Source organism: Mauremys reevesii, linkage group 2 (genome assembly GCF_016161935.1).
Source record: "Mauremys reevesii isolate NIE-2019 linkage group 2, ASM1616193v1, whole genome shotgun sequence".
NCBI lineage: Eukaryota > Metazoa > Chordata > Testudines > Geoemydidae > Mauremys > Mauremys reevesii.
In genome coordinates, this window is record NC_052624.1 from 243,509,310 (window position 1) to 243,524,959 (window position 15,650).

Genomic DNA, 15,650 nt, shown 5'->3' on the forward strand with positions numbered 1-15,650 from the left:
GTTGTCAGTGAATGACTCCTGGTGGGAACAGACTGACAGAGACAGGTCCTTGTGGGCATGTCTGAAGGCTTGGGGCCTTCCCAAGCTTCCAGGGGATGGTAAGCCTAGGGAGATGCCATGTGTCTAGACTGTTTATTGTTTTAAGATCTTTTTCTCTGAAATGCTTTGGTTATAAATAAACAATACTTTGTTATAAGAAGGCTGTCTGGTCCCTGGGTGCCACTGATCATAGCTCCCAAGGAATAGAACAACAGAAGAGCAAGTCAGGCTTCCAGAGGTGGTAATGGTTTCACCATGCAGGGAAGAGAAATAAAGTTTGTCATTAGTCTTTTAAGATCCTTTTCTCAGGGCATGTTTTATTGTCCACAAAACAATATCAACTGAGAAACAATGTGCAGTATTTCCCATAGGCTTTTTCTGATTAACCAGCCAGGAGGGGAAAGAATACAACCTTCCAAGTTCTCCTTTGACCCAGTTTATCCTTCCTTTTATACTCCCCTCCCCACTCCCTGCAGCATATGCCAACAGGAAGATTATAATACCATTGTCACGATGGCCTTTGCTCAATATGATATATTTGCATATGCTTTTTTTGTACAGGAGATCTCCCTTGGTCTTAATAAGGAAATTTAGGAATATATTTAGTAATACAAATATTAATTGTTATATAAAGAAAGCATTGCAATGCACTAGCCAAAAAGAGTAATTGTTTATCTCTTGGAGACTTACTAAGTTTACTTATGTGAAAATGTTAACTTAAAAAAAAAAGTCTAATGGAGGATATATCAAGAATAAGCTGGGCTTCTGAGGTGCAGCAGACAGCTGTTTTTTGTAGCTTTTATAGAATTGCTACTGTAGTCAGGGTCTGAATGAGCTCTCCCCTGACACGTAAGGATGAGCTGGGGGAAAAGACTTCAGGAGCAGACTGTATTTGCATAAACACAACTACTCTGCCTAGGTGTGCAACAGAGGGAACTGCTCTGCCAAAATGGTCACGTGTGGCTGGTGTTGGGTTACAAATCACTTTTAGTCTTGAGTGTAGGGGTAATGGAATGTTGTTATCCTGATTGTATGAGTAAAGGGCAGTAGAACTGTACTTAGCCTGCCATGATTGAGCGGGGGTCACTCTGAACTAAACCTCACTTGCTAAGAAGGGGATAGGGATGCCAAATCCCAATGAAAGGCAAGGAAGTAGGGACAGGTGTTTGTACCTGGTGGTGTGGGCTCTGCGTAAATAGCCATAGACATCATTTGACTGTTCTCCTCTTCACTGTTTAAAGGTGTAGGCCTGGCTTGTCATAAGTAACTTGCCTCATTTCTTAGTAGGCTTGATAGCGAAGGTGAATGGAAGGTTAAGTTGTAAATAGGGGCTAAACAAGCAGTATGCTGGAGTCAAAATGTCTGTGCTAGCTACTAAGATAAGCAGTAACAACCTGATAGGAATAATGGACAAGATACACGTGGAATATAAAGAGCAGTTCCACATGGACAGAACATGTTATACAGGGATTGGTTCCTGCAAAGTAACCAAGCCAATCCAAAACAATGTGATGTAATGTGTAGCAAATGCAATATCATGTGTAAATGTATATAAAGGAAGAGGTTTTCTGTGTGACTTTGGATGTGTGGTTTGGCCTATACTCATCCCTTACGCTTGGGTCTGACCAACTCAGAGTAGCTTTGTTGTATGCCAAATAAAGGAACCTGAGTGACGAAATCTGGAGTTGAACTGAGAATTTTGGATCCCAGAGAACTGGATGAAGTGTTCTCCCAGAACTGGACAATGTGTTCTAGATAAGCCAAGTGGAAAAGGTCTCGGAGGGAATCCCAACAAAAGGTAGAATTGATTAGACTCAATTGAGAATTTTTGTTTTGTTAAGCAATTAGGAGAGCTGAAATCACTGATAATCAGGTTTAGCTGCTGAACCTTACAGCTGGTGAGGGACAGTGTTGCGGTGAAAGAGACAACCCATCCTGCAGTGAGGTTCACCACTGCCTGCTAAAATCACTGAGAGCTGGGTTAACTTGTGGAACCACAGAATGTGGCATCAGAGTAAATAGTAGCAGCAGTGGTGACAGAGTGAATGGCGGCAACTGTGAGTCGGTTGCAGAGGCAGCAGCAGCAGCTCAGGCATTGCTTGACACTGGCTCCCAGGGAGGGAGGTGAACTCACATGAATGCACTTCTGAACTCTGGGCCTTTGCTGACCAAGAACAGCAACTGTGGGTGGGGTGCAGTGGAGGGAGAGCGCAATGGCAGCTTAAAGGAACATTTGTCGGATTTTTACACCACAAAGTGAGAAACTGAGGCAAAGGACATTACCCAATATACTTTGGGGTGGGTGTTTGTTCATGGTGACGTGCTTTCGAATTGTGGTTATGATGTTTTCTCAAATTAATGCCAGGTTCCTTTTCCCTTTTTATTAAAAGTTTTCTTTTGTTATACCCAGACTCAGTGTTTGCGAGAGAGAAAGTATTGCCTCTTAGAGGCATCTGGTAAATTTTCCCAGATTACAGGGTGGGGGTCTAGAGCCAGTTCTGTTTTGTATTGTTAAGAGGAACAGCTAGATTTTGAACCCAGACCTTGGGACTGCCAACTCCACCTGGCAGAAGAGTTACACTACAAATATATCCGCTTACCCTTTCAATTTAGTAGCAAAATAATCCTTGTCATCAAGAATTTCAAAGACTAACAGAACATTAACAAAGGCCTATAAATCAAAGTAATTAATGCAATGATTAACTTCAGTGAAAGTTTTAAGGCCTTGAACAATGTAGACTATTGAGCAGCTATGCCACCCTTGCCCTGCAACTTTGGCTGCCTTACGATGCTTTGATGAAGGAATTCCCACGTGGGCTGCTCACAAACAGCCTTCCAGCATTCAAGCCACACCCTGAGTGTTTGTTTGTAACTGCAGCTTGCCAGCCACATTTAAATTACACTCTCGCTCTCACCAGCCTTTGTTATACTGCAGTTGTCCCCAAACTTTTGAGGGTCGTGCCCCTCCTTACTCCTGTTGGTGCCAGCTAGGGCCGGGAGCAGAGCCGTGGCTCGTGGGGGCAAAGGGGCTGAGGCTGGGGCCGCAACTGGGGATGGGTCTGGGGCTGGGAGTGGGACTAGGGGGACAGACCCAAGGGTGGGGGCGGGAGCGGACCCACTCCGAAACTGGGGACGGGCCAGGAGCCGGGGATGTGGCTGAGGGTGGAACTGTAGCAGAGTAGGGAGGGGCTGGATTGCACTTCCTCCCACCACCTGTGGGGGCGAGCCCGGCCCCCGCTGCGCACTCCCCGAAGGTGCCTCTGCGCCCCACTAGGGGACCTGTGGTCTAGGGAAGTCTCAAGATACTTTTAGTCCATCAATTCCATAATTTTCCAAAATCCAGATTTCTCTAATACTAAATCTGAAACAGAGGGAGAGAGGCCATGTAGTCTCAGAATACATTCTCTCTTGATAATGCTCATTTTGCTTGTCGATTATCAGGATTCTAATACATTGAATTGTACTTCCTTCGCATAATGATGGATTGAAGTGCTTGTGTCCCTAAAACTCAAGCTTTTATGAGATGGCGCTGAAAAGTCATGTATGCCGTCCATTCAGCGGCACTAAGAACATTAATAATGCATGAATAGTTGGGAAATTAACAGATATATAAAATTCTTATACAACTGGATTTTAATGTAAGTCGGTTTCTTGGAAAAGAAACAAGTGTACTTTGTCTTAAAGGCACAGCTATAAAGAGAATGATCTTATGACAGAGGACTGGCCAGTTAGACTTTCAAGTCCACATTAATATCTTCACAGGACAAATATGCTGTAGTTTTAGTCAGATCTCTTCTTTGATATGCTTGTATATGAGTATCTGGAAAGTGCTTTTAGACCGAGCATTATATGAACAAAGTAATGATTTACAGCTTGCTCTAGTACACTTTGCTCCATCAGAATCCCCACTGAAAGTCAGTGAGAGTTCTGCCTATGTCAGGATTGCTGCATTGGTCTAAAAATGCAACACTTGAACAAAATTTGGGAAGTATTTTAAGTGTATAACATACCCATTTCATTTAAGTTGAATATTCAGTGATAAATGTAGACAATGAAAAATATAGTAAGTTAAGTGGTGATTTATACAATGCCATAGATGTGCATGACCATGTGTGGAACAATCAGACAGTCCTTGCCCAGAAAAATGTGCAATCTAAATTTTAAAATAATCATGATGACAAAGGGATTTGGGGGAAGGTGGGAAGCTAGGAAGAGAGAGGACAGAAGTAATGTAAATAAGATAAAGCAATTGCTTGATGGCTCTGGTGGGTTTTGGGTTTTTTTTGGTAGGTTCTCTTTGCAGTTTATAAACATGTTTTTTATAATCACAGTAATTTTTTAAAAAATTCCTTAATTCCTTTTTGTGCAAAACTGAGCTGACTGTGCTTATGGAGGTGGAAGGGTCGTGCATATGAGAACACAGCAGGATGGGAGACGGATTTGTGGTGTGGGAAAGAAGAACAAGATGAAAAGGAGAGAAGGAGAAAGTGAGAAATGTGAAGACAAGTTCAGGTGGCAGCAAATTGACTTAGCAGCATAGAGTTAATGAACCAAATAGCAATGGCAAAGGTGCAGTGCAAATAATGTCAATGACATTATGGACAGTGAAATTAATGGCAGTGGCAGTACACGTAGTTCACCATTGTTCTAACTGCTAATTAGTATTTCCAGTGTTGGGATTAGTCATCATTCAATTTTAGGTGGCAAAATAGTATTTATTTTGACCTAATACCACATATTGTGAAAATATTTCAAGAGTTGTATTCTGTATCTGTTAAATTATCCAGGAAATAGCTGCAAGATTTATTTTCAGTCAGTTAACCAAAGAAGACTCCATTCTACATACTGCAGTAAAACAGAACTTGGAAGCATGCAATATACTTTCCAAAAAACAAGAGTGTGCTCAGTGTGGGCAAGGATTCCTGAATATATGGCTGGAGTGCGTACGTTTTGTGAATGTCAGACAGGTAAATCACCCTTTTATGAATTTCTCCTAAAATTATAGGTCTTGCTCCTGCCTGAAGATACGTAGTAGCATAAAATAAACTCATGTGCAGTTGTTTCCTCTTCACTTGAAGATCTCTGAGCTGAAAAATCATGTAAGAATGGATTCACAAGCACAGGAAATGATTCCTTTACAAAGATGGTGTAGAGCTACATATTGGTAGGCAGCACTGAATCCATAGGTTTCAGAGTAGCAGCCATGTTAGTCTGTATCCGCAAAAAGAACAGGAGTACTTGTGGCACCTTAGAGACTTATGCTGATATAAATTTGTTAGTCTCTAAGGTGCCACAAGTACTCCTGTTCTTTTTACTGAATCCATAGTCTTTCTAACACATGGTTGCAGGATTACATTGCTCCAAAGTGACTTGGTCATTTGAAGATAAGAATCTTTGTGGATACTATTTCAACTTGTACATTATGAGTATCATCCTTCAGTGTGCTAAGTGCTTCCAGAAAAAGAAGAAGGAACTCAGAACCTTGCAGTGTTGGCCCTCTGTGACATCTCTCTCACTGTAAACTTTTCTGCATTTCCTGATGCCGTAATGAACTCCCCCAACAACTGTGGATCATCAGAAACCTTGCTACTTTCCACTCCAAGTGCAAGCAGCATTTCTTTGACCATGCGCCTTCTCTAATATAAACACAGAACAACTGGTATATTTATATTTAAAAACAAAAACCCAAACCAAAAAATAAAACCCAACCTACCGAACTAAGAGAATCCACTGCATATGCATCTCCCTCTGGGGAGAAGATGACAGAACAAACAACATGTGACAGATGTGTAATGCATTACTGGCAGGCACTCGGATCCTACAGTGATGAGCGTGGTATAAGAACTTATATAGAATACAATAGAAAATAGGCACCAGGAAGGGAAGACCATGGTTAAATGAAAAAAACCTGTAGATGCTTTATGACACAACAACAGTATTCCAAGGGATTTGAGGTAATGTCTTCTTCTTTTTAATTAAAGATCATCTAGAATTCCAGATTCTCTCATTTGTTCTGATCTGGCAGTTCAGAGTGACCGCAAAGCCACCAAATCTGTTGGAGGATTCCCCCAGCTGAAGTAGAATTACTGTAGCTGGCTGCTATCCTCCCTTCTCTTGCAAGTCCGGGTGAAGTGCAGGAGTATGTCCAGGGTTATTCTGTTGTCCTTCAGTCTCTGGCTGCTGGATGGCCTTTGAGTTCCACAGTGACCCAGCATAGATTAGAGCAGCCCCAGGGATATTCCCTTTTGTACTATATTCAGTAATACTTAATCACCTTTGTGTTGATTCAGTTTGAATATTTGAAAAGGCTTATGTGTTCCATGCTTACCCTCTTTAATTCATTTTCTTAGCCAAGATATAATATTTAGCTCTGATTCTTGGCACATAAATCATTCTACTGCAAAACATCTCCACTAGTCTACAGCAGTTGGTTGTCTCGTGTATGCACTGGACCCAGGGGCTGCTGAAGTTGTTGCGTAAGAACTCATCTGGTTGGCCCCAACCCTTTCTTGTGTCATACCTGCCCAGATATTCTCCTTTGACAGCAATATTACATAGCAGTGGTAATCAGTTCCTTCCTAAGGAGATAATTTTTACCACAACTGGGCAAATGGCAAGCTCTTCCTCCCCCACTCCCCTCTTGGCTTTTTCACTTGAATTTCATTTTATTTTTTTAATTTTCTGTCTCTCTGTATTATTTCTCTCTTCAACGGCATTGCACCTCTAGTAGCAATTGCAAATTTCATTAACATGTTATTTTCTTCCTCTTCTAGACTAGTGGGGAGGAGATTAAATAAGACTGGACCTAGCAACACTGACCTTTGCCACATACCGCTAGGCACCTTACTTAGCCAATGCACTTAGCCAAAAGACTAAAGAGTCTTTTTTTAACTCTTTATCTCAACCAGTTTTCAATCTGTATGACAGAACTACCATTCCAACAAATTTGGATTATGTTCTCATGACACATTTTGTAATACAGTATCAAATTCTTTACTAAAATGCTTTACCACCCACTTGTAGCTAAACTACAGCCACCAACTCTATTACACATAAACCCCTGTGTTAGTGCACCTCAGATCTTCTCTGAAAAGAACTCTGAAAGAAGAGGAGGTAATGCATTCTCTGTCCATTCAGACATCAGCCTCTCTGCTTAGACTGCCTGCAAGAGTTCCAACCATATGTTTTAAAAAAAATAAATAGATCTTTTCAATTAGGAACAGGCCTTGGACCAACAAACTAATTTCACATAGGCCAACACCTTGGTTTTAGTAACAGCTTTCAGTTATTACTGACTTTGGCTGTAATGAAGCCAGTGACTAAGAAGTAAAAGGCTCTGAATTCCATTAGCAATTCCCTGAGCCAGCTAGCCCTCAGGATATATGTGTGTGTGTGTGTGTATTTCATTTCTTTTTGTTGTTTATCTTAACTTTTCCATATATCCTCTTAAAGTCATGGAGTTTAGAGAATAAACTACTTTTGTGTTGGATAATGAACTTTCAACCCTGCATTAAATGATGTTATATAATTAAAAACTGTTCTAAAAACATATCAAAATAAATACGCCTTCCTCCAAATGAGGGTGACTTGGATGATCAGTATTATGGAAAAATAAATGCAATTTTGTAACCACAATTCCTTTCAGTAACACAGTTAGCTGAGGAGCAGGAAAGCATACATCACCTTAAGAGCTAAAATTACCTGTTTGAGTTAGACATAATACAGTCAGCAGTTGAAATTGACAACTATAATAGACCAAGTCACAAAACTGTTGTAATGTATTTGTATATGTTACAGCTTTGTATTTGTTTATTGATATATATAATTAAGCACCAAAGGAGGAGAAATTATACAGAATTACTAATTAACCATGGTTGTTCTTGTCATGAACCTGTGTGTATTGAGAAGTATGACTAAAGTTCACTAATAGTAAATATACAGTATTTTATTTCATCTTCATAGCTGCATTAGGACTTGCTCTCTTTTGTTCAAAAACATTGATCACTAGGCCTTGGAAGTTTTTGGTAACTTCTCAAATATTCTGCTCTCCTGCTTTATATCTATTGCTCTTTTTAACTCCATTACCATTTTAGTTTTCTAGTTTTCCTGGTCAGATGGTAGTATTCATGGGCATGTAAGAGATTCTAAATTCTCTGCTTACAGGATATTTATTACTTAAGGGGACAATGTTATGTCTTTTAGACCAAAATGAAGTCATTTTATTGTATCAGCAAACAGGAAGGACACAGTGTGGTATTCTCTTGAGTTATGAGTTGCCCTGCAGAATGTAATTTGTGCACTGCCCAATGCAGAAAATACATGCATGCTTGTTGATAGATTAAACTCCCTAAAGCAGACCCTTGTGAATGAGCAGCTGCATATAAGACAGGAATAGCAACTCAGATCTAAACTTTGAAAAAAAAATCCAATTGACCTTTTAAAAGGATGTTGATTGGCATGAATAGTATCCTAATGCAAATTTTCAAATGGAACTCAGTCTGTCTCTTAATTACATGAATGCAATCATTTATGAGTGTACTAGCATTTGAACCTAGAATTGATAGTGGAGACATCATTGTTTATGTATGTATAAAGTCCCTATTTTGATAATTTGACCCTCTATTTAGAAGCAAGCCTGCTAAGTATCATATGTCATCATCTTTTTATTCTTTATTTCTGAGTGAGGAATAATGTGTATGCTCATGTTCAAGCCTGATTGTCACAGCATGCTGTAAAAAATCCTTGAGGCTTGTCCTCCACACTAGGAGTTTAGGAATATGGGTACTAATTTTGCTAGAGCAGATAAGGCTGGAAAGGTTAAATGACTAGTCTGTAGTCTGATGAGTTGTACTGGAGAAAGAGAATTGGGTTTCAGGAGGAACTAGAAGCTGGGGTGTGAGTGTAAGTCTGTGGGTTGCTCCTGCATGTGATATAGATAGAAACAGCAAAATCCTGAGCATGTTTTCTTGGAAACAGCTTTATTAAATATACTGCTTTTCTGACAGCTCTGCCTCTTTGTTGCATCATATATTGCTCATGAACCATTGTCTAAGGTTACACAGCACATCACTGGCAGAGAGTGAGGGATATAGTCAGGTCCCCAGATATCCAGTCCTTTGCTTAAAGCCACTAGAGCATGCTGTCTCTGAACTCCTTGGTGGAGTTCAGACCTGGGATTACATGAATACATATGGATTATTATTATGTAAATATAACTAAACTGCTGAGCTCTATTAATTTGGGTTTTTTAACCCATTAAGCTTCCAATCAAACTGTATGAAGATAAAACTACAAGGACCAGATTTTTCAGTTCATACTTGATAGAGTACTTGAACTTGCAGACCCTTGCATTTGTATTGGCAAGCTGGTTCATTCATTCTGTTTGTTCCCTCTGGGTGACCTGGCATTGGTCACTGTCAGAAGACAGGATACTGGGCTAGATGGACCTTGGGTCTGACCCAGTATGGCTGTTCTTATGTTACTATGTTGATTTACTTCCACACAATTTAGTGTCTGATTTGAAAATTTGGCCCTACAGATAAATTCAGACAGCACAAATATATAGCTCTTAAAAAACCCCAACTCCCCACAAAAAACGTAAGATTCTGGAATAGAGAAACAAAACTCATTTAGCTGGAGTGTTCATTATGGGCATTATTAAAGGAGACATCAGGATGGTTGGCTTCTTGTACAACTGCCCAGGACAGGGTTGTTTAATCAATTTAAGGTACAGTCTTTCATGTAATCATTTATTTAACTAATTTCCGTAGGATTGAAAATGACTTGAAAAACTACAATAGAATTATTAGAATTTTATTAAGCTGCTAAATCAGAGCTGTCACGGCTATTTTACAAACAACTACACATTTAGGACCGAACAAGCTATTGAAGTCTATGAATGTGTTAACTATGGTCAAGGGCGGGGAAAAAAGGTTTAAAATTAAACTGAATATTGCAAATATCGTAAAATTATTTTGAATTTTTAAAGAGAAACTCTTGTGCCCTGGATGGTCTTCCAATGGATGAGGCTATGGACTAGGACTCAGGAGGTTCTGCCACTGACCTGCCGTGTGACTTGGATAAGTCACGGTGCCTCAGTTTCCCCTCCTATCCTTTGTCTGTCTTGTCTGTTTAGATTTGTATGCTGTTCCAAGTGGGGACTATATTTTACTATGTGTACAGACAGTGCCTGGCACAGTGAGGTCCAATCTCAGTTGGGGCCTCTATGCAATACTGTAATATCACACTTCAAGAAATGCAGTAGTAGTAGATCCCTGTATTTCTCAAGTCATTGAACTTCCAGAGATCTGTGGATAACCAGTATAGCTCCATTTCTTAAATGCTTGCTTAATTTAGTCAGGGTGGAAGAGGCAAAGCTCTCAATCTCTTTTATCACCTCAGTTTCTTGGTGTAATGTCTTGATTTTCAAGTATATTTAAAAAACAAAACAAAAAAAAATCAGTAAAATTTCCACAGACTCCTCCTATTGACCAATTTTCACATTAGATTATACATATTAGACTGCATTAGTACCCAGTCTTGCTGTCTTTACACTGGCAAAACTCCCATTCATTTGTTTTTATTAATGTGCTCAGTGCTGCAGCACGCACAAAAGATGGCCCCAAGGATATCAATTTTAATATTACTCTTCAAGCTAAAACTTTAATGTGATTTTGCCTGTAGAAGGCCTGCAGTATCAGACCTTAGAAGAATTATTTCATTTACAGGGTGTTCAGAAAATTGGGAGTTGTTAGTTTCTTATGAGACAACTTTATTGAGAGTAACATCAAACACCAGTGTTACAGCTTTGCCTTAATTGCGTATGTAGTGTAGAAATATTTTCTGTTTTTGCAATTTTTACATTGAATTTTATTTTATTATTTTTTTTAAAGAAAATGAAGATAAGCAGAAACGTGCACCTCTTGCCTGTAAGGACATTGCTGTGCTCTTACAAATGCTTTAACCATCCTGGCCATGGATTCTTTGGAATTGCTGTACCATAGAGCAGGCAAGGAATTCACTCAGTACATCAGTCAGATTGCCCTCTTTGGCATTGTTTACCCTTACCCGAGAGCTAGTTCTTAGAATTCAGTATTGTGTCTGTTCTCAATGTAAAATATACGGTATATTGTGGAGAGATAATGAATTACAAAGAAATGATCTCCATATACATAATTATTCCCCACAACTGTGTGATGCTGATGTTTTTTGGCAGACTTAACACAACTTCTAAAAGTGGATGAATTAAACCAATGACATTGTTTAAATATGACGCAGAGTTTTATAGTGCAAATTGTAAACAGACATTGTATTGTGGCTTCTTTGACAGATGTCTTATGTTCTAATGTGAAATTATTATGAAAATTTGTTTTTCTGAGAATTTAGGATCAAATTTTAAAGCTTCAAAGAAATATATGGAGACGTCAAAGTGATTCTTTATATATTCTTTCATTGCCATTATAAATCCAGCTTTGTAGAAGTTTGTAACTTGGCACACAAGTGTCTTAGCACAGGAGCAAGTATGTATGAGTGCTTTAGTAATGAAAAAGATGACCAGTTTTAAGATTTTTGGTTTTTTTGCATAAAACAATTTTAATTTTTAAAGAGGCACTTATGCCTCATGGAAAACTTTGAGAAAACATTCTATATAGAAACAATTCTTAGATGTTTTATTTTTGTGGTTTCTTTTCTTCCCTGCTTTCTGATCCCTTTGGATGTTTTTAGATTAAAACAGGCATTTTTAAATCTTCCTCCCCTAAATTTATACTCCTCTGTTAATGTCATAAACCTGTTCCTTGCAACTAATTATAATGTTACAAACAGGGTCCCTTGTTCTGGAAAGTGCTTAAGCATGTGCCTAAATGTAAGCACAAGCAGTCCTATTGATTTCAGTGGGACTGTTCATGTGTTGAAAGTTAAGGATGTGGTTAGGTACCTTTCTGCATTGGGTCCAGAATTATTTCAGGTGAGAATAATAAGCAGGAACAGTCACATACTTAAAGAGCAAAGACTGTTTTTAAACAATTTGTTGCCTAGGAGTAAAGAACAAGTTAACAAATACCAAAAAACAAGCAGAATTTTCTCTAAATAGAATATTTTTGTGATTTTTACATTTCCGTGAGGCACCGGTGGAGCACCAAAAAACATTTCTCAAGAACTTTATCTCTAATATGGTGTACTCACCTTCAAGTGAAATTCATTGCAGACAGAGGATGTATCATGGAAGCAGTACAATAATACTGTGCAGATAGTAGTGGGCACAGTCTGAGTGAAGGGAGGATTCACCATACCTCTCTGAAAGTACAAACAAGAAGGAGGGCATTGAGGATAGGCTAGGGAACAAACTACCACATCTGTGCATATGCAGATTCAGTGACTCGGAACCCCTTATAGAAGCTGCGAAAGGACTCCATCCTCCACAGTTTCCAGGTAGGACAGTCTTACAGAATGTGATCACTCAATCTGTGAGAGAATTCCACTGTTATTACATTATCAACAATGAGGACACAGACGTAGATGGAACACTGAATGCTGAAATTCTGCTCTTTCACATGGACAGGAGCATCTGCTTTGCATTGCACACATGTGGTATACATACTAAATATGTTCTAAATACACATTTACATCATAGGTCTCGACTGTCCTATTAAATAACTAATGCTGTGAATGAATCACTGCCTGATCAATCTTTCTGTTGTATTTTCTCAGTTAATAGGCACTTCAGAGAAACATTTGATTAGTTTAGTTTTAAAATAATTTGTTTTTTAAATAATTCAGTTTGACACAAATTGTCTGAAGCAAGACAAGTTAAATTCAAAGCTGCCTTAGCTGCCTCCTTTTATTCCAGTGGAGTTATTCATACTTGGCTTCTAATACAATGTGTGCTGCATTTTTTCCTTGGCCTTTTTGGCTAAGGTCCAGACTAATATTGGTTTAATATCTGTAAACATCCTCTTTTGGGGAACACTACATAAAGTTTCCAACAGGATGGATTCAATGAGCTAATAGATTTGTCCTGTCTTTAATTACAATAGTTGTATTGTGAAGGCATAAGAAGATGAGTTAAGCAGTATCAGCCTTAACTTTGAAAAACCTCACTGTCACTTAGTGCCTTGTGTGTTAATTTCTTTGTGCAACTCTGTCTGTGAAATACATGATAAGATTAACAGAACAGTTCCTCAACCTAGAAATGCTCTCCAAGTACCCAATGAAACTACAGCTTCAAGAAACTAAAAATGCATATGTGCAAGTTGCATTTATGGCCTCCCTTTGTCTCCAGGGAAGGGAGTGAGACACCAGTGACCTTCATGAAGATTTGTTTGGGCGTGAATGGGATGGCACAATCCTTGGGAACACACTTTCCCTTTAGAGAGAGAAGGATTCCATTGGTGGTGTCCATTTGGTGCATTGTGTAATCATGCTGCAGGGCAGAATCAGTGACTGCTTCTGAAGAACACCCTCTTCTGCTTAAATCAGCGTGACTAATACATGCTGTGCTCATGCTGATGTCTGTGATGTGCGGACATCACACTCCATGCTACCAGATGAAACAGGAGAAGAATACTTTTGTGTATTTTTGTAAAGATTCATCTGAAGATAATAATAGTGACCATGACACAGAATATTCCATGGGGATTAATAGGATTGGGGGACATCTACAACTCTCAGCTAGTCCTTGACTCTCAAATAGCATTTGTTATTACAATGTCTGTCTCCCAGCAATGTTTTTCCCCTGGAATATCTGTGGGCGTCACAAATCACAAACATCCTATTAAACTCCCATTTAAATACAGTCAAAACTCCCTTGTATTCAGTGGGAGCAGGTTCTTCATACCCCAAGCTGTGAGCCCTGTGGAAGTAGTATTTGCCTCCACCTTAACTAAGAATCTCAAACTATTATAGGTAAGTGAAATCCAGCAGGTCTGATGTAAACTGATGGAGAGTGTGGAAAATGAAGGTTCACCTGCTATTTAAGTTCCAAAGGGTATTTTACTTCCTTTGATGTTTTTCCCAGATGTCTTTCTGCCATGCAGGCCTCATGTAGCAGAGAAGGATTTTCAATAATCTTGCTGCTCCTGCTAGCAGGAATTAATAAAAAGGAATGAACCAATATGGATTATCATTGTTCCTTTCATTGTGCAGTTTATATGGCTAACTAACGATGCTTGTATATCAATGCCTCTGTGATGCTACTTGTGTAACCTCAGTGTTACAATAGGCAAAGAAAAGAAAGAGTTGTAAATGTCTAAGTACACTGAAGTGTCACCACTGTGGTGTCATCATAGGGCCCCTGGACATAGCTCAAAGGGCCTTTATAGGACTCTTAGTAAGAAATATAGTTTCACATAATAACCAAGGAAAGACAGACTGAAAAGATTTTCGAAGTTAAATTTACATTAATCTATAATTGTGAACAAAATGTTTATGCATAAATAAAATATTTGATGAATGGATTTTCACAACACTAGCCTGAGTTGCAGCTTGAACACCCCTTAAAAAGGCTACTCTGCCTCTGCAAAACTCTTCACCTTCGATACAGTCCCTGGAAGCTTCAGTAACGTGAGGCTCAGCTGTGATATAGGCAGATGTTTGAACACTTGGGAAAGATGAAGACAGCCTGACAAGGAAGGTTGTGCAGGGGGATGTGAAAACTCTGGGTCCATGGGGAACAAGGAAGGATCCATCCAAAGCAGATAATGGTAGTTGGGTGGGAAGGTACAGGGTCTGATCTGAATGAAGAAGCAGTAAATATCCAAGTGAATGAGGAAGAATGCAAAGCTGGTAATAGCTGGGTGGAAGGGAGATTGGTCACCAGGAATAATAGGAGCCAGTGGTAGTAAAAGAGCCCCCAAAATATAAATCTGCTTCAGTTTAAAATCAATCATTGAATCTATCATGCTTGTACGTTCCCTAATTCAAGTTGTTTACTGCATCTGGGATAGGTTGAAAAGGGACCCTATGCAACGGAGATTTCCAGACAGCAGGCACAGAATGCTGTACTGTCCATGCTTAGACCATGCTAGAACACTGAGCATACTTTAAAAATAATTGATAATGTCTGATGTAACAATTGGTCACTTGAGAATGCCTTTAATGCATTTGAAGGTATGTACCAATTCTAAGGTAATAGAAATATGCTGCACTTGTATAGATTGTGACATACTGCAGCCTATCTTTGGGAACCATATGGTATTAAGTTCATGTATCACTGTGGGCAAGGGATTGTGTGCAGCTGCAGTGAGGACAGTTCCCACAGCTCCAGGAACAAAAAACATTGGGGGTTGATTAAGGTGAATCAGTTAGGTTGTGAACGCCTCCAGAGAGGAACCCTTCCAAGGAGGTTTGCATATACTGGTTCAAACTGGGTTTTCCAGAAACTAACAAAGAAAAGGGATTTTATTATTTAAAAAAAAAAAGCAGCTGAGTTTAAATTGACTTGCAGCCATCTGTCTGATTCAGCAAATGGACAAGACATTCTGTCTCGGGGTGGGGGTACTAACCCTTGCAGTGGGGTTGGAAAGATACTGGCTTTCTAGGGCCCCATAAGATTAATAGGTGACATGTGCTAAGTATTTAGCATGAATAGGCCCCGGTCAGACCTGCTAGGAAAT

The 15,650-nt window shown here is 39.3% G+C and overlaps 1 protein-coding gene across 3 annotated transcripts in view; it reads left to right on the forward strand.

Moving 5' to 3' along the window:
• Positions 1–12,868, forward strand: part of LRRC69 (leucine rich repeat containing 69) — a 45,598-nt gene extending 32,730 nt beyond the window's left edge. For 2 of the 3 annotated variants that reach the window (XM_039526140.1, XM_039526142.1), the window contains 2 exons: positions 4,827–5,006; positions 10,932–12,868. In XM_039526140.1, coding sequence (XP_039382074.1) covers positions 4,827–5,006; positions 10,932–11,042 — 291 coding nt within the window. In that variant the 3' untranslated portion in view covers positions 11,043–12,868. The remainder of the gene's footprint in view (positions 1–4,826; positions 5,007–10,931) is intronic. The other variant, XM_039526141.1, reaches the window with a different exon arrangement.
• Positions 12,869–15,650: the final 2,782 nt, after the last annotated feature.